Source organism: Dermacentor andersoni, chromosome 11, assembly GCF_023375885.2.
Source record: "Dermacentor andersoni chromosome 11, qqDerAnde1_hic_scaffold, whole genome shotgun sequence".
Lineage (NCBI taxonomy): Eukaryota > Metazoa > Arthropoda > Arachnida > Ixodida > Ixodidae > Dermacentor > Dermacentor andersoni.
Genome location: NC_092824.1, coordinates 100248564 through 100272940, shown reverse-complemented (window position 1 = coordinate 100272940; position 24377 = coordinate 100248564). Strand labels below are relative to the sequence as shown.

General features: G+C 45.5%; 2 protein-coding genes across 12 annotated transcripts in view; one reads left to right on the top strand and one right to left on the bottom strand.

Moving 5' to 3' along the window:
• FipoQ (F-box/LRR-repeat protein FipoQ) overlaps positions 1–24377 on the bottom strand; it is a 695691-nt gene that overhangs the window by 54942 nt on the left and 616372 nt on the right. For all 3 annotated transcript variants that reach the window (XM_055075220.2, XM_055075221.2, XM_072285447.1), the window contains one exon: positions 8119–8161. The gene's annotated coding sequence lies outside the window, so the exon portion shown is untranslated. The remainder of the gene's footprint in view (positions 1–8118; positions 8162–24377) is intronic.
• LOC126539144 (uncharacterized) overlaps positions 1–24377 on the top strand; it is a 62469-nt gene that overhangs the window by 32340 nt on the left and 5752 nt on the right. For 4 of the 9 annotated variants that reach the window (XM_055075215.2, XM_055075213.2, XM_055075210.2 and 1 more), the window contains 10 exons: positions 66–329; positions 1469–1732; positions 2872–3135; positions 4275–4538; positions 6350–6613; positions 12015–12254; positions 14798–15067; positions 20556–20810; positions 21107–21361; positions 23871–24125. In XM_055075215.2, the coding sequence (XP_054931190.1) occupies positions 66–329; positions 1469–1732; positions 2872–3135; positions 4275–4538; positions 6350–6613; positions 12015–12254; positions 14798–15067; positions 20556–20810; positions 21107–21361; positions 23871–24125 (2595 nt within the window). The remainder of the gene's footprint in view (positions 1–65; positions 330–1468; positions 1733–2871; positions 3136–4274; positions 4539–6349; positions 6614–12014; positions 12255–14797; positions 15068–20555; positions 20811–21106; positions 21362–23870; positions 24126–24377) is intronic. The other 5 variants (XM_055075212.2, XM_055075214.2, XM_055075211.2 and 2 more) reach the window with 5 other exon arrangements.

Below are 24377 nucleotides of genomic sequence, written 5' to 3'. Positions count from 1 at the left end.
AAGCAACACCCTTTCAAGCCAAGACTGGAACTACTCGCAAACTTGCACTTCTCCATTTTCTGCAGAATTGTCCGTACAGAACATCCGTTGTCCCGATGGAAACTACTGCAAGGACGGCCAGACGTGCTGCCTCCTGACAAGCGGCCAGTATGGCTGCTGTCCGTACGCGCACGCACAGTGCTGCAGCGATCACGCAAGTTGCTGTCCTGAAGGATACACCTGCAAGGTATCCACGCATCAGTGTCTGCATGCAGCCACCAACCACACCATGCCCATGGTCCAGAAGGTCCAGCCTGTACTGCTTTCTTCGGCGACTCCTGAGGTCACCGGTAAGACGTCACTTTGGTTACAATTGCGCGTAATTTTCGCTATGCACCTTGTTCACTATTATATGGTATAGGAGAAACTGAACTGCCGCTTTGCCGTCGTGCCAAGAGGCCAGCTTCACTGCCAATGTAAACACTCTCTGCCATTACGTCAACTATATAACATCAACAAGCTTCTCAAGTCACAAGTTTCCAAGTCACTTGCCATAATCATTCAGAATGAAGCTAGAGCCACTAATGCATGCTCCCTTGATTGTCTGACTAGTGGAGCTCTTTCGAGAAGGAGGCTGCATGGTCTTTAGTTTGAAACTTAAGCTGCTCTCGTGCTGTGCAACGGTTGGATCCAACTGCGCGTCATGCCACCGCATCTCCAGCTACCGCGCGATCATTACCGTTAGTTAGAGCTAATTCCCTCTGTGAGGCTTTGATGTCTGTAGCGTTGATTGCATCTGGCCATCAATGCATCAGATGCTGCTAAAACAATGGGGGAGTTGGGTGCAGGCGTCCCATCCCCCTTTTCCCACCTAGATGCATCAGTATTTAATACATCTTACAGGTAGACGACCCATCTGCAGCATGCGTTAATATATAATCACTGTGTGCACTCCATGCTACCTGGATGTGCACTCAAGGGAGTAAACAGCCAGGTAAAATAGATTGCACACCCAGGTAACATCCTGTTGCGAACACAAAGAAAACATCCTACAAGAAAGATTCAGGTTGTTTCTCCGAGTCGTTCAACAGGATGAGTAAGGATGCAGCAAGCACAAATTATGTTTCCTGAAGTTCACATAAGGGACAAGGAAACATAAAGGTCATTAACAGGCATCGAACTCTAGCCATGGCAATGCCGAGGAAAGTTTGGATCCCGGTAGTTTTTAATTGATGTGGCACTTGTTTGGCTGCTCTGCCTGCAGAGTGCGCAAAGCGCGGACGGACCGGAAACACTACAACCGACCGCGCGCTCTCACATGACGATTGCGTGTTGGGACCAATTCATTTGGCTTCAATCATCTTGCGCAACGCCCCCTCCCAGTCTCTTCCATTGTCCGCAGTCCCAGAGATGGCCCCAGATATAAGCAACACCCTTTCAAGCCAAGACTGGAACTACTCGCAAACTTGCACTTCTCCATTTTCTGCAGAATTGTCCGTACAGAACATCCGTTGTCCCGATGGAAACTACTGCAAGGACGGCCAGACGTGCTGCCTCCTGACAAGCGGCCAGTATGGCTGCTGTCCGTACGCGCACGCACAGTGCTGCAGCGATCACGCAAGTTGCTGTCCTGAAGGATACACCTGCAAGGTATCCACGCATCAGTGTCTGCATGCAGCCACCAACCACACCATGCCCATGGTCCAGAAGGTCCAGCCTGTACTGCTTTCTTCGGCGACTCCTGAGGTCACCGGTAAGACGTCACTTTGGTTACAATTGCGCGTAATTTTCGCTATGCACCTTGTTCACTATTATATGGTATAGGAGAAACTGAACTGCCGCTTTGCCGTCGTGCCAAGAGGCCAGCTTCACTGCCAATGTAAACACTCTCTGCCATTACGTCAACTATATAACATCAACAAGCTTCTCAAGTCACAAGTTTCCAAGTCACTTGCCATAATCATTCAGAATGAAGCTAGAGCCACTAATGCATGCTCCCTTGATTGTCTGACTAGTGGAGCTCTTTCGAGAAGGAGGCTGCATGGTCTTTAGTTTGAAACTTAAGCTGCTCTCGTGCTGTGCAACGGTTGGATCCAACTGCGCGTCATGCCACCGCATCTCCAGCTACCGCGCGATCATTACCGTTAGTTAGAGCTAATTCCCTCTGTGAGGCTTTGATGTCTGTAGCGTTGATTGCATCTGGCCATCAATGCATCAGATGCTGCTAAAACAATGGGGGAGTTGGGTGCAGGCGTCCCATCCCCCTTTTCCCACCTAGATGCATCAGTATTTAATACATCTTACAGGTAGACGACCCATCTGCAGCATGCGTTAATATATAATCACTGTGTGCACTCCATGCTACCTGGATGTGCACTCAAGGGAGTAAACAGCCAGGTAAAATAGATTGCACACCCAGGTAACATCCTGTTGCGAACACAAAGAAAACATCCTACAAGAAAGATTCAGGTTGTTTCTCCGAGTCGTTCAACAGGATGAGTAAGGATGCAGCAAGCACAAATTATGTTTCCTGAAGTTCACATAAGGGACAAGGAAACATAAAGGTCATTAACAGGCATCGAACTCTAGCCATGGCAATGCCGAGGAAAGTTTGGATCCCGGTAGTTTTTAATTGATGTGGCACTTGTTTGGCTGCTCTGCCTGCAGAGTGCGCAAAGCGCGGACGGACCGGAAACACTACAACCGACCGCGCGCTCTCACATGACGATTGCGTGTTGGGACCAATTCATTTGGCTTCAATCATCTTGCGCAACGCCCCCTCCCAGTCTCTTCCATTGTCCGCAGTCCCAGAGATGGCCCCAGATATAAGCAACACCCTTTCAAGCCAAGACTGGAACTACTCGCAAACTTGCACTTCTCCATTTTCTGCAGAATTGTCCGTACAGAACATCCGTTGTCCCGATGGAAACTACTGCAAGGACGGCCAGACGTGCTGCCTCCTGACAAGCGGCCAGTATGGCTGCTGTCCGTACGCGCACGCACAGTGCTGCAGCGATCACGCAAGTTGCTGTCCTGAAGGATACACCTGCAAGGTATCCACGCATCAGTGTCTGCATGCAGCCACCAACCACACCATGCCCATGGTCCAGAAGGTCCAGCCTGTACTGCTTTCTTCGGCGACTCCTGAGGTCACCGGTAAGACGTCACTTTGGTTACAATTGCGCGTAATTTTCGCTATGCACCTTGTTCACTATTATATGGTATAGGAGAAACTGAACTGCCGCTTTGCCGTCGTGCCAAGAGGCCAGCTTCACTGCCAATGTAAACACTCTCTGCCATTACGTCAACTATATAACATCAACAAGCTTCTCAAGTCACAAGTTTCCAAGTCACTTGCCATAATCATTCAGAATGAAGCTAGAGCCACTAATGCATGCTCCCTTGATTGTCTGACTAGTGGAGCTCTTTCGAGAAGGAGGCTGCATGGTCTTTAGTTTGAAACTTAAGCTGCTCTCGTGCTGTGCAACGGTTGGATCCAACTGCGCGTCATGCCACCGCATCTCCAGCTACCGCGCGATCATTACCGTTAGTTAGAGCTAATTCCCTCTGTGAGGCTTTGATGTCTGTAGCGTTGATTGCATCTGGCCATCAATGCATCAGATGCTGCTAAAACAATGGGGGAGTTGGGTGCAGGCGTCCCATCCCCCTTTTCCCACCTAGATGCATCAGTATTTAATACATCTTACAGGTAGACGACCCATCTGCAGCATGTGTTAATATATAATCACTGTGTGCACTCCATGCTACCTGGATGTGCACTCAAGGGAGTAAACAGCCAGGTAAAATAGATTGCACACCCAGGTAACATCCTGTTGCGAACACAAAGAAAACATCCTACAAGAAAGATTCAGGTTGTTTCTCCGAGTCGTTCAACAGGATGAGTAAGGATGCAGCAAGCACAAATTATGTTTCCTGAAGTTCACATAAGGGACAAGGAAACATAAAGGTCATTAACAGGCATCGAACTCTAGCCATGGTCATGCCGAGGAAAGTTTGGATCCCGGTAGTTTTTAATTGATGTGGCACTTGTTTGGCTGCTCTGCCTGCAGAGTGCGCAAAGCGCGGACGGACCGGAAACACTACAACCGACCGCGCGCTCTCACATGACGATTGCGTGTTGGGACCAATTCATTTGGCTTCAATCATCTTGCGCAACGCCCCCTCCCAGTCTCTTCCATTGTCCGCAGTCCCAGAGATGGCCCCAGATATAAGCAACACCCTTTCAAGCCAAGACTGGAACTACTCGCAAACTTGCACTTCTCCATTTTCTGCAGAATTGTCCGTACAGAACATCCGTTGTCCCGATGGAAACTACTGCAAGGACGGCCAGACGTGCTGCCTCCTGACAAGCGGCCAGTATGGCTGCTGTCCGTACGCGCACGCACAGTGCTGCAGCGATCACGCAAGTTGCTGTCCTGAAGGATACACCTGCAAGGTATCCACGCATCAGTGTCTGCATGCAGCCACCAACCACACCATGCCCATGGTCCAGAAGGTCCAGCCTGTACTGCTTTCTTCGGCGACTCCTGAGGTCACTGGTAAGACGTCACTTTGGTTACAATTGCGCGTAATTTTCGCTATGCACCTTGTTCACTATTATATGGTATAGGAGAAACTGAACTGCCGCTTTGCCGTCGTGCCAAGAGGCCAGCTTCACTGCCAATGTAAACACTCTCTGCCTTTACGTCAACTGTATAACATCAACAAGCTTCTCAAGTCACAAGTTTCCAAGTCACTTGCCATAATCATTCAGAATGAAGCTAGAGCCACTAATGCATGCTCCCTTGATTGTCTGACTAGTGGAGCTCTTTCGAGAAGGAGGCTGCATGGTCTTTAGTTTGAAACTTAAGCTGCTCTCGTGCTGTGCAACGGTTGGATCCAACTGCGCGTCATGCCACCGCATCTCCAGCTACCGCGCGATCATTACCGTTAGTTAGAGCTAATTCCCTCTGTGAGGCTTTGATGTCTGTAGCGTTGATTGCATCTGGCCATCAATGCATCAGATGCTGCTAAAACAATGGGGGAGTTGGGTGCAGGCGTCCCATCCCCCTTTTCCCACCTAGATGCATCAGTATTTAATACATCTTACAGGTAGACGACCCATCTGCAGCATGTGTTAATATATAATCACTGTGTGCACTCCATGCTACCTGGATGTGCACTCAAGGGAGTAAACAGCCAGGTAAAATAGATTGCACACCCAGGTAACATCCTGTTGTGAACACAAAGAAAACATCCTACAGGAAAGATTCAGGTTGTTTCTTCAAGTCGTTCAACAGGATGAGTAAGGATGCAGCAAGCACAAATTATGTTTCCTGAAGTTTACATAAGGGACAAGGAAACATAAAGGTCATGAACATTTTCAAAGGGATACTTTGAAGACGCGAATGTAAGCGCGTGACCAACGCACCGCGCTTATTGGTTCGCAATGCCCAAAACTGGTGAGGTGCCCTTTTAAGCTCATTTCTTTCTCGAAGTTAACGCGCTAAATGAATACTTTGGGTATATTTAATTTCTCTCTGTATTTTGCAATAAAAGAATGGTGCAATATTTCTAGATCTCAGTGCTCAACGCTGAGCCCTTGTCGAGCAAGGCAGTTGCCGAAAGGAAGAGAGGGACATTTATTAAAATAAATAAAAAAGAATAAGAAAAAGAAAGAGAGGGAGAAGAACATTGCCCAACCAAAATGTGTCGAGGCAGGGTCCACATGGTGCCGCCTTCAACAAAGTGCTTAGAGGTCGGCAGAAAGAAATGCGCATGCGTATGAACGCATACTTCACCGACACACAATATTCTGTCCGGTGCTCTGTTTTTCGAAACGTTTCGGCAGGCCTTTAGACAGGAAGCAAACATGACCGTAATAATATTCTTCGTTATAGAAATGCGTTAATACCTGCATAACGGTTGCGCTGGCCTCTGGAAGAAAAGAAACAACAGAGGAAACAAAATGGTGGGTATGGAAATAATGCAGGAACCCTTTATGGTATGATATTTTAAAATGACGAGAAAATCTTGTACAATGTTTTTCACGCGCAAAACCCTCCCCCCGCCAATATATGGGTTTTGAAATGCATTAATACCAGCCTAAAGAGATAGTTCTGGGTGTCTAGATAATGCTTTTTTTTATTTTGCAATGTAATGGCAATTGCCATACATGCGTAGCAGTCGCCACTAAATGTTACCGGCACTAAATACACAGTTCAGTGAAATTATCAACGAAGCAAGATAAATAAGGCACAAAGCTTAATGTTTACCTGAGCACCTGCGTTTGATGGGAAGTGGTTACTGCCAAAGTAACATTTATGTGGTCTGGTTCCATGTGCGCCACTAACAGATACCCACTGTGCAGGTGAGCTGATTCGATGCCCCGATGGAGCTTTCTGCCAGGATACCCAGACCTGCTGCCTTCAAAAGTCGGGGCGGTACGGCTGCTGCCCGTACGTTCACGCGCAGTGCTGCAGTGACCACACCAGTTGCTGCCCCGAGGGTTTCCGCTGCAAGGTCTCTACTCGGCAATGCATCCACGCCGCAAGCAACCACACAGTAGCGATGCTCCAGAAAGTCGACAGCATCGTTCCCGAGCCTGTTGAATTGCCACCACAGAAGTCTGATGGTAAGCCATGAAGTTTTAGGTTCAGGGCCGTTTGTTTTCTGAAAGATCATGAGAAAAGAAATTGATGCCCTCCCCACCCTCCCCCCCTTTTCTTTTTGTTGCCTTTAAGTGCATAAAGGTGGCTCCCTTTCTTACAGCGAAGTTGTTAAGGGCTACTTTCCCCAGGTTCGTGTCCGTGTGTTAACACAAAACTATCATCATCAATATTTGGTTGACGTAATAATTAATTTTCCACCGACCCTTCAAAGCATGTAACGAAGTAAAAATGAAAAACGTGAAGCTTAACGTCTCAAAACTGCGTGGTGAGTACTGAGACACTTCATAATGGGGAAGTTCCGGAGTCAGTGTCACATTCACATGCACTAAGGCAGACCCAACCAGATTAAAGAGCACGATCACGCATGAACCGGGTAGCAAATGGCAGATAGTTTTGTTCTCTACGTGCACAACTGCACAACGTGGGAACAAGTAGACGAGAAAGTATGTCCCCCCTTGTTATGCCGTGGTGTAAAGTGAAACACAGACTTGAAGAGATACGGTTTGTAGGTTTGATTGTGTCTCTAAACATTAAGTAGACTACAGAAGGAACAGATATCAAACAAATAACTGATGTTGCCTCGAATATTTCTCGAAGTCACGTGTCACTGTGAGTGACGTCACAGCATTGCCATCTATGTAGGCGCATTTGTGCGACTGACGTCGCCTTTCCGGCTGTGAGCACGGCGTGTGCGATAAGGGCGCACGGCATTTAGAATTTCAAATGGCAGATGTTTTTCACGGCGCGTAGCAGTGTGATACTTTGGAGAGACAATCATTAGCGCGTATTGTATGTGGTGCGCTTGTCAGCTCAAAATGTCCAGGCCTAGTGAGGGCCCCTTGACAGGCACCATACATCACCGCCTGTATGCCATAAATATCAGCGTGGCTATGATGCAACAACAGAGAAAAGAAGATGCGGTACTCAGTTATCGTAGAACTACTTCTTGTTGGTCAACATAGCTAGTATCCTTCACCAAAAGAGTGGAGTAACCCAATTTTTTACTCAAGAATACTTAGGCTGCCATGTAGTGCTAAGCGTGACATGACGAAACAGAGAGTATCTGTATGCGTGTGTACGTTATTCGGTGGGTGGAAACGCTGCATTTCGCCTAGCTGGTGTGGTTGTCTTCCAAAAAAACCAATATTTCCGAGATGCAATTTTCGACCAGGACGGCTAATACACTGTCCGGATGGGAGGATGTGTTTCAACAACCAGACCTGCTGCAAGCTGTTCGACGAGACGTACAACTGTTGTCCCTACCCGCGAGCAACGTGTTGTGAAGATTTCGGCAGCTGCTGCCCTGAGGGGTTCCGCTGCATAATAACCTTGCAGAAGTGCGTCAAGATAGCCACTGGTGAAACGATGCCTATGCATTCTCGACACAATCTAAGAGATGCAGCGAAGACAATGCCCCTGCCGACTTTCACGACTGGTAAGAATACAAGGTCATCATGATCGTACTAACCGACGGAACTAACTGCGTCCAAGGTGTTCGTCATTGTCTCGTCCTGAAAGAAGAAACAATGTGTCACATGATGCCGCAGACATACATGAGTCACTATTTTAACAAATGCATGTGCTTTGACACAAAACTTGTGGAAAACTTCTGCAGACCTTCGTATAACTGATAACAGGAATTCGAAGACGGTGCGTTGAAAGCTGAGTTTCGGCGTCTGCAAGTAATCGACATTCGCAAGACTACTTGTTCTAACAGCCACGACATTAACATAGCGCTTGTTTACTGTGTTCATACGTGAGAAACAGAGCACTAACACTTGAAACTATTACTCTCTTTTGTGGGCTATGCAGCACTGCTAACAACTGCATGACTATTATTTTTGGTAGCATCAGGCCTATTTTACAATAACCATAATGTGCGAAAAATGAGGTATTGCTTAAACAACGGTGAGTTTTGTAGTCATTCTGATGTCTCTTAGTGTTTGTCAGGTCTCAGGTAACATGTTTTGGCTACATCATTTAATGCAACACTTACAGAGCTTAACTGCATCACCATGCAGGTGTCGCGTCACCGGCGCGTGACACCGCAGTTGTGTGTAAAAAGCTGCTATACATTTTCCGCCGATATGTGTTATATAGGTTTCATGCAAAGAATAATGAAAGCATCATGACTAGCAAGGCAGTTACTGTTCTGCCAACACATCACCTCGGCTGCTACCCGAACTCGAGAGATTATGCGCATGCATATTCCATTTTTCTAATGCTATTACTTACACGAAACTAATAAACATTACGCAATTCCGTGCATTTTCCGATAAGGTTACATGAGTTAAAAATGTAGGTGCATGGTATATGTTAGCTTGCAGAAACCAGCTGTTGCATAATGGTTAGAGCCCTGGGCAGAGTTCTGATGCACATTCTTGAAGTGGTATAAACTGCACCACGCATTTTTTGCGCGCGTCAGAAGATTACGCTTTGCAAGTATGAAGGTAGGAAAAATACTTATAGGTATTTGCACTTGATACAAAATTTGGTCGCGAAATGATGTCATCAACGTTATCGCGACCTCATAACGCAGAGAAAGCTTTTCTGACACTGTGTAGGATGATGTTCTTTATATATATATAAAAAAGAAAATGGAAGTTCAAGCCAATGAAAGACAATGCCTTTTGAGGGGGAACTTGAGGTGAGAATTCTGATCAGACATCACCATCATAATAATTATCATTATCATCGCAGTCAATCATCAGTCATCAGCAGCGAGTTTGCTTGAGACAGCGCTATTATCGCGGTCAGCCCACGAAAGAGGCAAGAAAGAGAAGTTAGAAACAGACGTATGCAATAAGCAAAAGTGGCGGCAGCACGCCAAGGTACACACAGCGTTCAAAATTAACAAGCATGTGGCAGCCACATAGATCACAGGAGAGGATTGAACCAATGTATCATGACATCATGATGTACTCACTTTTCGCAAATACCTAAATTGGCTTGTAGAAACAACTTTGCTATTAAATTATTTAGGGCACTCTGACACTATAGCGATTGTCATTTCTAGGGATAAGATAGTGTGGACTTTCATTGAACAACAACTAAAAAGCCAACATGTCTTGTCGATATACTCCTTTAAAGGGTGCCTAAACCACCTCCGATATTCTTTAACCATCTTGAGTAAACACGCGCATCGAATTCAGAATGCCATCACTATCAATGATGCCAAATGCAGCAGCGCTGCGTGCCACAGATACGCCACAGAATAAAAAAAAATTATCCTGGTTTCCCCAGTGCTTGTCGCGACGTCAAGAGGGTGCATCTGCTGATGTCAACAGGAGCAAACGCTGTCAATTGGTCTAACAAGAATCTATGACTTCTGGTTAGTCTTCTAGCAGATATGCGTGCTCCCTACTCTTCCTAGTCATGTTGCTTGCTTGTGCTCATTTCGGAATCGGTAACGATTCGGAACGCAAGTGGAAAATCACTCGCGTTCCAATACAGTCATGCTTATGTCTGATTAGCTGCACGAACAGAGCCCGACAGTGTTTTGTGATGGCTAGAGGGCATCTGTGGGCGGTGCTTGGCTGCAACAGTGCCGATTGGAAAAAGGAAACGACATGACACTGGATGCCCCATGATGACATGCTGCACAATGCCTGGCTTGAGCGAATTGGAGCTGTTTCAATTAGTTAACCTAGTAATATTCTAATGAACGCATATTTTGCTCACTTGTGTAACTCCCCTAGTTGCATGCCGAGCTCCCGGAAAGCGTGGTACGCCGCCTCCAGGACACAAGCATTAAGACATATGCTAAGGAAATATGCGTGCTGTGTACTCGTCTTTTCCCTTAGCAATGACTTTTGTCACCTTCCTGCAGCAAATGTTTTCCTCTGCGTTTTTACTCGCCACGCATTAGCGCGGAACAGGCTAACGGCCAGTCGGCGAAAACAGCAGAACGTAGCAACCTACATCGTCACCACAATCACGGTGTGTCACCGCACGGATCCATTATATTGGCGAGCCTTTCTAGATGTGCGCACAACACATAGTCCATAGCGGCACGCTTCGTGAGAGCACGAGCTGGCATGCTAGCAAGAGCGGGTAGCCGAGAAGCGCGGAATCGCGGTAACCGGAAGTGAACAGCGTCTTGAAAAGCACATTGGCAATGACGTATGTCATGTGACCTGTGGAGGAGCTCTCGGCAAGGAGACCAACAGACAAATAGAGAGAAGCAAAGGAAAAAGCGAAATGAGCGAGGGCCTCGTTTAGATCATCAAACGTGTGTAGCTCGGGTGTTATGTGTCTGCCTGCGATATAGTGCTCAGAGACAAGTGATGTGCAGAGTACTGGACCAGTTGGACAATCGTCCACCATCAGAACTAAAAGCTTTAGGCCAATGCTCCGAAAGAACATCCGCGTTGAAGGCCTTACTCGCGTTATTAAGATTCCTGCGGTCTACGGGGCTTCACGACAGACTCTAAGAATGCCGCCCCTACCGCTCTGTAGTGTAAGCGCTTTGTTCGCACTTGTCTCTCTTTCTTTCTATCTCCCCCTTCCACTCTGTTTCTCTTTTTATCCCCCTTAACCTTTCCCCCTGTGCAGGGTAGCCAACCGGAACTACCTCTGGTTAACCTCCCTGCCTTTCTCTGGATTATTTTCTCTCTCTCTCTCGGCTGTTACGGCACCATTATGAAAAATTCTCCCGGCAAAATGTTCGCTGCAGAGTCGTGCACAACTACAACACCACAATTAAATTTCGACCTCTAGGTGGTTTAGGGGCGCTTTAAAGGCTCACGGTCGTTTGTTCAGTCCCAGGTATACCTGCTTTAATGACGTATTGCGTTACGTTATTCCACGCCTGAACTAATGCATGACAAGCATAGGAACATGATTGGTTCACTTCCTAGGTCATAACTGCAAGACTCTGTCATATTGGCACCGAAAGACATTAGTGTTTCTACGCGCTGCTTTGTCAATCCACGGTAGGGTGCCACATTCGCTTGTCCCTGTGCCTGGAATTCACGAAAAAAAAAGAGAATTTTTGCTGCGGTTGCTTTGGATAGGGGACACTGTACCGATCCAGTGGTTATTGCGAATCTAGTGGCATGCCAGAAGGAACTGAGCATAATCCATTACAAGTCTACACATGATTCAGTCAACTCTTGTAGTGAATTACAACAGATTTGCCACTTACTAGTAGAATTGTTGAAAATCGTGTAGTGGCACTAACTTTTAAGCTGTATACCCTTTTTATTTTAATCGCCAGTGTCATATACTGCCAGCGAGTCTTCACAGAAACAATTCGGGAAAGCCCGGAAGATTAGGGAATGCGAAAAATGCCAACGCAGTATGGCACCATGTCAACACCAAGTGCACTTCATTACATTTTACCTTCAATCCCTCGTCCTAAAGGCATCATGTGCCCCGACGGACACAAGTGTCTAAATGGCCAGACCTGCTGCCAATTGACAAGCGGTAAATACGGCTGTTGTCCGCTGCCCGAAGCTGTGTGCTGCACGGACCACCTGACGTGCTGTCCCAGAGGCTACCAGTGCCGTGTCGCCACGCAGACGTGCCAGCTGGCTGACCACACGGTGCCTGCGGTGCGGAAGCTGCCAAGCTTCACGAATGCTGCATTGATTGAAGTGGCTGGTATGCCGCCTAGTGTAATTTTGTTGATTCATTTGTTAATTTGCTCATACATTTGTCGTTCTGTCGGGTTTTCTGGCGCAAACGCTTTCACCGAACGCAAGATGTAAGCTAAACCCAAATTTATATGTATTTTCAGTGCAGCGTTGCTTAAATCATCAACGAGGGAGCATTGCCATCTCGATGTGTGTGTAGTAGCTCTGCAGCCCTCAGAAACTTAACTGCATCTCCAGGTTCTATTTCAATGTGCACCGGCAGTGAGAGTGCCGAATCAAAAGGCGTGTTTTTTTTTGTTTTTTTTTCATAGGAACTATGAGAAATCCGTTTCCGTTCTCGCTGGAGTTCTCAATAAGAGATTTAAAAAATGGATTACAGTAAACATATCTCCTCCACAGCGATCACAAATCGACTGTTGCTTTTAAATTGCAGGTCACGCATGCTCGTGCCATGCAATTTTGGCACAGAGCGTTCTCGGTGTCTGTGAGATTAAGAGTTGGTTTTATCGGGTAGAGTTTGTTACAATACCTTCTATTACATCACAGGGATGAAGCACACAGCAACATTCATATCCAGATCAACAAATGTTTACTTTCCTCGAAACGCAGTAGCTCTTTTCATTAAAGACCTCGTTCCGAAAGCATTACTGCGGAAAATAGGCTGTAAGGAAACTGCCAATAACAACGTAATTGTGGGGACTTGTAAGCACAAATATTTTTTAACTTCAGTGTGCAAGAAGACAGCATCATGATTATAACTGTAATGAAGACAGACGTCTCTATGCTTAAAAAACTTTGGGGAATGCAGGCATCACACGAAACAACACTCTATAGAGGAGAATGTATACCGCATAGTCGATGTTCTCGTGCAAAACGCTTTCGACACAAAGGTAGACCCAATCATTCCTGCATTCGAGAGCATGGCCAACACGCGTAACGGTAAATGACTGTTGATGCTTCGTTATTTGTTAGGGCAAAACTTTACCTCTCATAGCCCGGCTCTTTTTAGCCGGAAGGAGAACATATGAAGTGCACCCATACTTTTAGGTGATATTGTAACGTTGTGGTCGCGGTAGAGGGCAAGGTAGTAACTCAGTCACAGACAGGATACGACGAATTACCAGCTTCATCATTTGTGAAGCTGTATTTTGCGACTCCTGACCTAACACAATTACCAGCCTGCAGACACACATCGAGGACCTGCTCAATTATTGTTTCGTAGCGATAGCCCTAAGATTTTAATTTAACGTTGACGCTGGCACAGCTATACCGTGCGTCCCAGCTAATGTTAGCCAAGCTGTTCAACCTCAGAGATTTGACAACCGAACACTATATGTTTTAGAAGCACAGCTCGCACCACGTAATTTTGATCATTCTATTCATTGAACAACTTGGCTAACGTTAGCCGGGGCACCGTATACAGGGTGTCCCAACCATCATGCACCAAGATTTAAAAATACCTAAATGACACGTAGCTCGAGAGAACCAACGTAATGTTGTTTGTGGTTGTTTGGAGATACTCAGATTATATCTTCCATTCTGCCTAGTCGCATAATTAGTCTTAAGTAACCCTCAACACACAATGAACGAGAAAAAGGGGAACAGAAGGGTGCGACGTTTTCTGGTCACAACCATATAAGCGAAGCCAATAAATAATGACACCTAGGAAAGCACAGAGGAATTTATTTGTAGTTGTAATTGAATTGTTCAAATGATAATCCACTGCCAGTTAATCATTCGTCAGTTTATTATGAGCGCCCTAAAGTACGTCAATGGAGAATGGCTTGCTATCTATATAAGCCTAGCACTGAGTCTCAAACAAGTTTTACTAGATCCACTGCTGACACGCTGCTGTGTGATCAAATATTTGTGAATTGGATGAAAAATGCCGAACAACCTTAAGCAAAAGCATTGGTTTGCAGGCACTACCAGGTACAGTTGACATTCCATCGAAATGCACAGTAGGGCAATGGAAGTTCGATTCAGTTATATTGACACTGCGCCAATAATGCTATCTCGGCACCGGTATTGAGTTTCCAACGAAAGATCGCACATGCTCACAACTCTTTGTTTCAATACACTTGAGACCAGCGGCTCATAGAGTGCACGGGCTGTTTGGCAACAAAATTGTTGTTTCTTGCTCATCCTGGAGGCTAAGTACCGCACCACTTCCCACAGATGCCTGAATTTTCCCACACGACTCTCACAATCCGGCCTTCGGGCAGCGGGTGGCCCTCGTGGGTGCTATGTTGTGAAGTCCTGACATAGTCCTGAAAAAATTGCCCCCTTCACTGGTCTCACGAAATCTAGTGTCACTCTGTTTAACACGGCCGGCCACCTGTCAACATTTTTTTTTGATGTTGTTATTTTCATTCACCGAGCTTGTTTTCCGACTAAGACTGACATTCCTTGTTGCATAAGTGCAATCTATCGATCGATATCAACGTAGTGCTCCATAATGCCCTTACAATACAGAAGCTCGCAACTTGATTGACTTTGTAATGGACATACTTACGCCGCTGTCTGTTTCCACTGGCATGCTTTCTTCAGAATCGTCGGTAGGAAAGGTCCGGTGCCCTGATGGAAACTACTGCCTCAATGGCCAGACCTGTTGCCTCCTCACATCCGGCCATTACGGCTGCTGCCCTTATCAGCACGCCGAGTGCTGCAGTGATCACAGTAGCTGCTGTCCTGAGGGGTACCAGTGCAGGGTGTCTACGCACCAGTGTGTTCATGCGACCACCAACCACACCGTGGCTATGGTCAAGAAGGTGGACCCAATTGTTCCTGCACTCAGGAGCGTGGCCAGCCTCCGTAACGGTAAATGATTGTCGATGCATTGTTAATTGTTAGCACAAAACTGAACCTCTCATAGCCCGATTCTTTTTTGTAGCAAGCGGAACATATGAATTGCACTTATAATTTTAAGTGATATTGTAACATTGTGGTCGCGGTAATGGGCATGGTAGTAACTGTGAGTCATCAGCCCAACTCTTCACTGGCCAAACTTGTGTCTCAGAAAACAAGTGGCACTCGAAGCTCAATGATAGCGGCGAGCACAGTCGTCGGGTCGTCGGTCGTCGAAAATTTGATCTACGGGCCAAGTAGTTTGGCTATTAATATATGTCTCACAGTATACAGGGTGCTCCAGCTATCATGCATCCAGTTTTTAAAAAAGACAGGCCATTCAACACGAAGATGACCAAGTGGATATTGTTCACAGTCGAGTAGAGCAGCCGCCAATTTTTTTGTTGATGCCATTAAATTTATTAATTAATTGCAATGAGCTATTTCTTTTACGTCTGCTCTAAATGGTGTGATATCAATGAAGAGTTTATGGGAAATTGGAAGAAACTTAAAGCTGGCACATTTTCAGCCAGGCGGGTACTCTCTGACCGTTCAGTTTTTTCCGGCTGATAAAGAAAGCTTACGAGAAATGAAAGACATGCTAACTGTCCGCCCACATCAAAAAACAGCTTTTAGATTTTCGCAGGCTTTCTTCATCAGCCAGAAAAAGTAAATGGCCAAAAAGTACCTTGCTGAAAACATAACGGATTTATGTTTCTTTGAATTTCCAACAAATTCTTCATTGACAGCTCGGCATTCAGAACAGTAATGAATGAAAAGAAAACTAACTGCAATTAATTATTAAATAGAATGGCATCAGCAAGAAATTCCTGGCGATACTACATTCTAGCATATTCGCTAGGGCTCAAATAGGTTCCAGAATGTACACCAGCATTCGCGCCGCACACGCGATCTGATTGGATACGTGTCTGAGAAGGGCGGTCATCGGGCTAGTTGGTTAAAATGCATGCATATTCGAATTGCACCACCAAGGACATGCACCACAAAGACAAGAAAGACCACGCAATACTTCAGCACTGTGTTCCGTGGTTTTTCTTGTGTGTGTTGCTTGTGTCATTCGTGCTTCTGTTTTAATATACACAAGTCTGTTACACGGTACAATCAGCGACAGAAATCTGGAAATTTCAGATGCATGTAAGCGCATCTTGTGTGGTAAAAACAGGTAACTTTGTGACAGTGCTTAGACGGGAAAAAAGACAGTCACCAGAAAAAGAAAAGCAATGTAAGTCCGTTAATATTTGAACATCTAAAAAATTTAACACACACACTTAAGACTGCCCATGTGTGGGAATGCGAAAGCATTACACTGTCTGTAGACCTTGGAACGTCATCCAGGCGCTCATTATATACTCATGACGTGCGCCATCTCCTCCCTATTGTACTATGGTCCCGAAGGGAAAACATCTCAAGGTATTTATTTACTTGTTTATTTCAATACCTTCAGGGACCATCGGGCGTTGCAGAAGGGAGTGGTAACAATAAATACCAAAAACACAATGCAGGTATCAGGTAACATATTCAAGAGCATTTTTAACGTCACTGGGGTCCGTAATAGATACAATGGTGGTGGGCAAATGGTTCCGATCATTGCAAATTTGACAAACGAAAGGATGAAAGTGTTGGTTAGCGTGACAATGAGGAACAAACACTTGACGGTGATCGTCGATGCGAGAGGATATGAATGAAGGATGGGAAAGTATTCTTTGCTTAAGATGAGGGTTACAGCAGTAAATCTTATGAAATAAGGAGAGACATGCTATTTTCCTGCGGAAGGAAAGGGACGGAAGCCTTAACGCTGTTTTCATAGATGAAACACTAGAAAGACAGGACTAGTTAGTCTGCACTTCATTGCGTTGAGTTTCATTTTCCATGTGTTACACCAATAAGAAATATTGTTAACGTCAGAATGTAGTAGTGATTTGTAAGTATCAGAGGAAGTTAGGTGATATACAACAGTCGTCTGCCAGAAGCCTAATAGAAGAGTTAATACAATCAGGTAAATCGCTTATGTATATTATGAAGAGAAAGGATCTAAGGACAGAACCTTGGGGCAATCCTGAAAGGAGAGGGCAGAGAGAAGAATCGTAGCCATTGGTCATTACAAATTGCTGTCAGTTCAACAAAGCTTTTTTTTATCTATGCAAGAATGTTAGCGTCAAGATTTAGTTTAGTGAGCTTAAGATAAAGTTCATGGCAGACAAGATCGAAAGCGTTAGAAAAACCTAACATGCACTCAATATAAAGTTCCAAGTATAGGGCTACTAAGAGTTTATGAATATTACTAAGTACAAGAGCATGAAGAATAAGAGTAATACAAGAGTACTAAGAGTACATTTGCATGCTTCAGACAGAATGATATGTGTAGTTTTTAGAACTGTGGTATGTATCATCACTGCTGCTATGCTACAGATTTACAAAGTAAATTTTGCGTCTCAGAGCTTTTAGTAATGCTAACTTCGACCATTTGTTATAAAAATACACAAAGGCACTGCGAATCGTGAACCTATAACACGGTAGTTAGTGCAGTACTCAGCTAGCATACTGCACAGGGTGAAGCTATAGAAAAAGTGAATGTCATCTTACTCCATTCACATAGGAAAACAGAAGAGGCCTGGACGCAAAGTGAAGGCTATAGTTCAATTTGAGGCACATGCCTGGACTTTTCTTCACAAAGCAAGCAAAACAAAACAAAAAAAGAATGATTGTGGGTGCCAGAAATCACGAGGCATGTCGCAGTGGGGAGCTCAGGATTAATAATTAAAGGGACACTAAAGGTTGTTATTAAGTCAACGTGGACTGTTGAAATACCGTCCCAGAAACCTCGAAACGTTTGTTTCGTGCGAAGAAGAGACTTATTTTAAGAGAAAATGCGTTCTGAAGCGTCCGCGTACCTCTAGCGCAGTTCAAGTCACCCGCCCTCCGATCGAGGAGTATTGACGTCATGGTCTCATAGTGACGTTGCGCCGTCGGTGAATAAAATGGCTCCCGCCATGGAGGAAGGAAACTGAGGAGAGGCCCTACCCCCTCCGCGCGCTAGGAGATTTTAGATTGATTATTTCAGTCTCATGATCCGGATCCGCCGTCACTACCTGTCCTAAGTAGATGTATTCCCTTACCACTTCCAGTGCCTCACTACCTATTGTAAACAGAAGAGAACAGCAGTTTACAATAGGTAGTGAGGCACTGGAAGTGGTAAGGGAATACATCTACTTAGGACAGGTAGTAACGGCGGATCCGGATCATGAGACTGAAATATTCAGAAGAATAAGAATGGGCTGGGGTGTGTTTGGCAGGCATTCTCAGATCATGAACAGCAGGTAGCCATTATCCCTCGAGAGAAAAGTTTATAACAGCTGTGTCTTACCAGTACTCACGTACGGGGCAGAAACCTGGAGGCTTACGAAAAGGGTTCTACTTAAATTGAGGACGACGCAACGAGCTATGGAAAGAAGAATGATAGGTGTAACGTTAAGGGATAAGAAAAGAACAGATTGGGTGAGGGAACAAACGCGGGTTAATGACATCTTAGTTGAAATCAAGAAATAGAAATGGGCATGGGCAGGACATGTAACGAGAATAGAAGATAACCGATGGTCATTATGGGTTACGGACTGGATTCCAAGGGAAGGGAAGCGTAGCAGGGGGCGGCAGAAAGTTAGGTGGGTGGATGAGATTAAGAAGTTTGCAGGGACAACATGGCCACAATCACAACATGACCGGGGTAGTTGGAGAAGTATGGAAGAGGCCTTTGTCCTGCAGTGAGCGTAACCAAGCTTATGATGATGATGATGATGATGATATGAAAAATTGTTTCCGTTCGCGATGAGGTATTTAAAAATGGATTACAGTAAAAATATATCCGCAGTAATCACAAATCGGCCTTTTTTTGATGAGGAGAAAACTGCAGGTCAGTCATGCTGGTCCCATTCAAAGTTGCCACAAAGCGTTCTTGGTGTATGTGAGATTTCTGTTCGCCAAGAAAGTTGATTTTATCGGGTGGTGTTTGTTTCAATACCTTCTGTTACATCACGACGACGAAGCGCATTCATATCCAAGTCAATGAATGTTTACTTCCCTCGAAACTCGGTAGTTCTTTTAAAGACGCCGTTCCAAAAGCATGAGTGCACAAAATAGGCTCTTGTTAAGCACAAATATTTTCCAACTTAAGTGTATAACAAAACATCGTTATTATAACGGTAATGAAAACGGACAGGCGGCAACATGTTTAAAAACTTTGGGGAATGCACGTACCATATGAAACAACATTGTATAGACGAGAATGTACACCGCGTAGTTGATGTTCCCGTGCAAAGCAGTTTCGATAAGCAGAGCAGCCATGAATCGTTGTTTAATCATTGTTCACGGAGCGACCGCCGGGATGACTCTGGGGCTATGACATGTTGCTGGTGCGCATGAGTTCACGGGCTCGATGCCCAGTTGCAGCGGTTGTATTTCGATTAAAAATATGTGTAAAAAAATTCACCAGAACGCTTGTCTTGATGACTGTCGACGTTAATAAGATTAGCATGCAAGCAATGTAGCGACACGCCGTACTGCCGATGCCGAAACGAGTCATGTACGAGCCGTGTAATGCAGCAGCGCTCCTCTGTTGCACTTCCCAATGGACACGCTGCGCCATCTAGCGGTGCCGCTGCAAAGTCCGCGTCGTTTCGCGTGGCTTCCGAGATTGCATGGGTGCGCGCGAAGCGTGTAGTGCCGAATTCATATAGGGTGCTTCAACGAACAATTTAAAAAAATATATTTAAGCTGCTTGTACCAGATAGCGCAATTATAGTCCACGGGCTGGTCTACGAAAAGTGGCGAACATAAGTTGCACAAAAATTAAGGTGCATAATCCACTAATTAATAAAAAAGCACTGTTTTAACTAATTATTGTGGTACATATTGCAATTTACAAATTCTAGCGAGTGCGACTGCAAGACATATCCACTTGTACGAGATATGCGTCGTCAAACTTGCGGTAAGAATCCACTCTCGTTGCATTTACTCTCTTAACAAAACGTCGCTTCATGCATTGAAGCACAAAATTAACTGGAACGCCAATGCATTTCACAGATTTCGGCAAGTAATATCTCGAAACTGGTGCCACCCTAAGAAATCGTTCCAAGTGCATCCGCCTTGCGAACTCCACGGCTAGAATTTGTAAATTTCAATGCGCCATAAAGCAGTCACTTAAAAACTTAATTAGTGATTTTTCAATTAGTCGATTATGCATTTAAATTTTTCGTGCATGTCCGCCTCTTCGAGTAGACCAGCTCATGGACTACAATTGTGCTATCTGCCACAGGCAATTAAATTTTTTTTTAAGTGTTTGCTGAAACACACTGTACATGCCGTTTTATACAGTGGCCTTTCCAGGGGACGCAAAAATTTTTGCAATGGACTGCTTACGGGGGGTGGCTGTGCTTGTCATCGACAGTGCCCAACCAGATGTGCCCGGACGGCAACGAGTGTGAGGACGACCAGACCTGCTGCATGCTACAAAGCGGCTCGTACGGCTGCTGCCCCTACAACCAGGCGGTCTGCTGCGACGACAGGGAGCACTGCTGTCCGGCTGGATACACGTGCGACACGCAGACCGCCAGGTGCCTCAAGGGAGACCTGTCCTCCCCCCTGATGCGGCCTCTAGTTCCAAAGCGCCGCAGCAGCTTCATGAACACGATCCTTGTGGACGGTAAATATGCAGCTGTAGTAAATTTCAATGCGCCATAAAGCAGTCACTTATAAACTTAATTAGTGATTTTTCAATTAGTCGATTATGGGTTTAAATTTTTCGTGCATGTCCGCCTCTTCGAGTAGACCAGCTCATGGACTAGAATTGTGCTATCTGCCACAGGCAATTAAATTTTTTTTTTTAAGTGTTCACTGAAGCACACTGTACATGCCATTTTATACAGTGGCCTTTCCAGGGGACGCGAAAATTTTTGCAATGGACTGCTTACGGGGGGTGGCTGTGCTTGTCATCGACAGTGCCAAACCAGATGTGCCCGGACGGCAACGAGTGTGAGGACGACCAGACCTGCTGCATGCTACAAAGCGGCTCGTACGGCTGCTGCCCCTACAACCAGGCGGTCTGCTGCGACGACAGGGAGCACTGCTGTCCGGCTGGATACACGTGCGACACGCAGACCGCCAGGTGCCTCAAGGGAGACCTGTCCTCCCCCCTGATGCGTCCTCTAGTTCCAAAGCGCCGCAGCAGCCTCATGAACACGATCCTTGTGGACGGTAAATATGCAGTTGTATTTTAGCGCAAATAGTGTTCTATGACTATCTCGCCCGTTTGCGTGGTTGGTCGGAGGTCTGTGGTGCTCGATGGTCGGACTCGGCAACGAAAACGTTGGTTGGCTGGTTCACTCGTTCGTGCGGGCTACCCGCCTATATTGACAATCACAGTCGGTAGTTTCTGCAAAACTTTTCTTGCGTATTGACTTGCAGATAAGTACTGATGAGCGGAACTTCGCAAATGTTCATGACATTTGACAAACTTCAACGTTTTACGTGCGCTCAGTTTTGTTTTGCCCTTCAAAGAAGAGTAGTGGGCGTCAATAGAGGTGCCAACTACTGCTTCAAAATCATATCACTAATAATAATAATAATAATAATAATAATAATAATAATAATAATAATAATAAACTGACATCAGTTACGGTTAGGAGAACATTAAATTGAGGACGACGCAACGAGCTATGGAAAGAAGGATGATAGGTGTAACGTTAAGGGATAAGAAAAGAACAGATTGGGTGAGAAAAGAAACGCGAGTTAATGACATCTTAGTGGAACTCAAGAAAAAGAAATGGGCATGGTCAGAACATGTAACGAGAATAGAAGATAACCGATGGTCATTAAGGGTTACAGACTGGATTCCAAGGGAAGGGAAGCGTAGCAGGGGCGGCAGAAAGTTAGGTGGGCGGATGAGAGTAAGAAGTTTGCAGGGACAACACGGCCACAATCAGTACATGACCGGGGTAGTTGCAGAAGTATGGAAGAGGCCTTTGCCCTGCAGTGGGCGTAACCAGGCTTATGATGATGATGATGATGATCATATGAAGAATTGTTTCCGTTCGCGATAAGGTATTTAAAAATGGATTACAGTAAAAATATATCCGCAGTAATCACAAATCGGCTTTTTTTTTCGATGAGGAGAAAACTGCAGGTCAGTGGTGCTCGTCCCATTCAAAGTCGGCACAAAGCGTTCTTGGTGTATGTGAGATTTCTCTTCGCCAAGAAAGTTGATTTTATCGGGTAGTGTTTGTTTCAATACCTTCTGTTACATCACGACGACGAAGCGCATTCATATCCAAGTCAACGAATGTTTACTTCCCTCGAAACGTGGTATTTCTTTTAAAGAAACTGTTCCAAAAGCATGCGTGCTCAAAATAGGCTGTAAAGAAACTGCCAATAACAACACAATTGTGCGCTTGTTAAGCACAAATATTTTCCAACTTCAGTGTATAACAAAAAATCGTTATTACAACGGTAATGAAGACGGACAGGCGGCAATATGCTTAAAAACTTTGGGGAATGTAGGTATCGTATGAAACAACATTGTATAGAGGAGAATGTACACCGCGTAGTTGATGTTCCCGTGCAAAGCAGTTTCGATACACAGAGCAGCCATGAATCGTTGTTTAATCATTGTGGATTACAATTTCACGGAGCGACCGCCGGGATGACTCAGTGGCTATGACATGCTGCTGGTGCGCATGAGTTCACTGGCTCGATGCGCAGTTGCAGCGGTCATATATTGATTAAAAATATGTGCGAAAAAATTCGCCAGAACGCATGTCTTGGTGACTGTCGACGTTACTAAGATTAGCATTCAAACAATGTAGCGGCACGCTGTACTGCCGACGCCGAAACGCGTCATGTATGAGCTGTGTACTGCAGCCGTGCTCCTCTGTCGCACTTCCCAATGGACACGCTGCGCCATCTAGCGGTGCCGCTGCAAAGTCCGCGTCGTTTCGCGTGTCTTCCGAGATTGCATGGGCACGTGCAAAGCGTGCAGTGCCGAGTTCATATAGGGTGCTTCAACGAACACATAAAAAAAATATATTTAAGTTGCTTGTACCAGATAGCACAATTATAGTCCACGGGCTGGTCTACGAAAAGTGGTGCACATCAGTTGCACAAAAATTAAGGCGCATAATTCACGAATTAATAAAAAAGCACTATGTCTTTAATTATTATGGCACATATTGCAATTTACAAATTCTAGCGGGTGAGACTGCAAAACATATCCACTTGTACGAGATATGCGTCGTCAAACTTGCGGTAGGAATGCGCTCTCGTTCCGCTTACTCTCTTACCAATGCGTCGCTTCATGCATTGAAGCACAAAAGTAACTGGAACGCCAATGCATTTCACATATTTCGGGAAGTAATATCTCGAAACTGGTGTCACCCAGAGAAATCGTTCCAAGTGCATCCGCCTTGCGAACTCCACGGCTAGAATTTGTAAATTTCAATGCGCCATAGAGCAGTCACTTAAAAACTTAATTAGTGATTTTTCAGTTAGTCGATTATGCATTTAAATTTTTCGTGCATGTCCGCCTCTTCGAGTAGACCAGCTCATGGACTACAATTGTGCTATCTGCCACAGGCAATTAAAATTTTTTTTTTTTAAGTGTTCGCAGAAACACACTGTACATGCCGTTTTATACAGTGGCCTTTCTAGGGGACGCGCAAATTTTTGCAATGGACTGCTTACGGGGGGTGGCTGTGCTTGTCATCGACAGTGCCAAACCAGATGTGCCCGGACGGCAACGAGTGTGAGGACAACCAGACCTGCTGCATGCTACAAAGCGGCTCGTACGGCTGCTGCCCCTACAACCAGGCGGTCTGCTGCGATGACAGGGAGCACTGCTGTCCGGCTGGATACACGTGCGACACGCAGACCGCCAGGTGCCTCAAGGGAGACCTGTCCTCCCCCCTGATGCGGCCTCTAGTTCCAAAGCGCCGCAGCAGCCTCATGAACACGATTCTTGTGGACGGTAAATATGCTGTTGTATTTTAGCGTAAATAGAGTTCTATGAATATCTCAGCCGTTTGCGTGGTTGGTCGGAGGTCTGTGGTGCTCGATGGTCGGACTCGGCAACGAAAACGTTGGTTGGCTGGTTCACTCGTTCGTGCGGGCTACCCGCCTATATTGACAATCACAGTCGGTAGTTTCTGCAAAACTTTTCTTGCGTATTGACTTGCAGATAAGTACTGATGAGCGGAACTTCGCAAATGTTCATGAAATT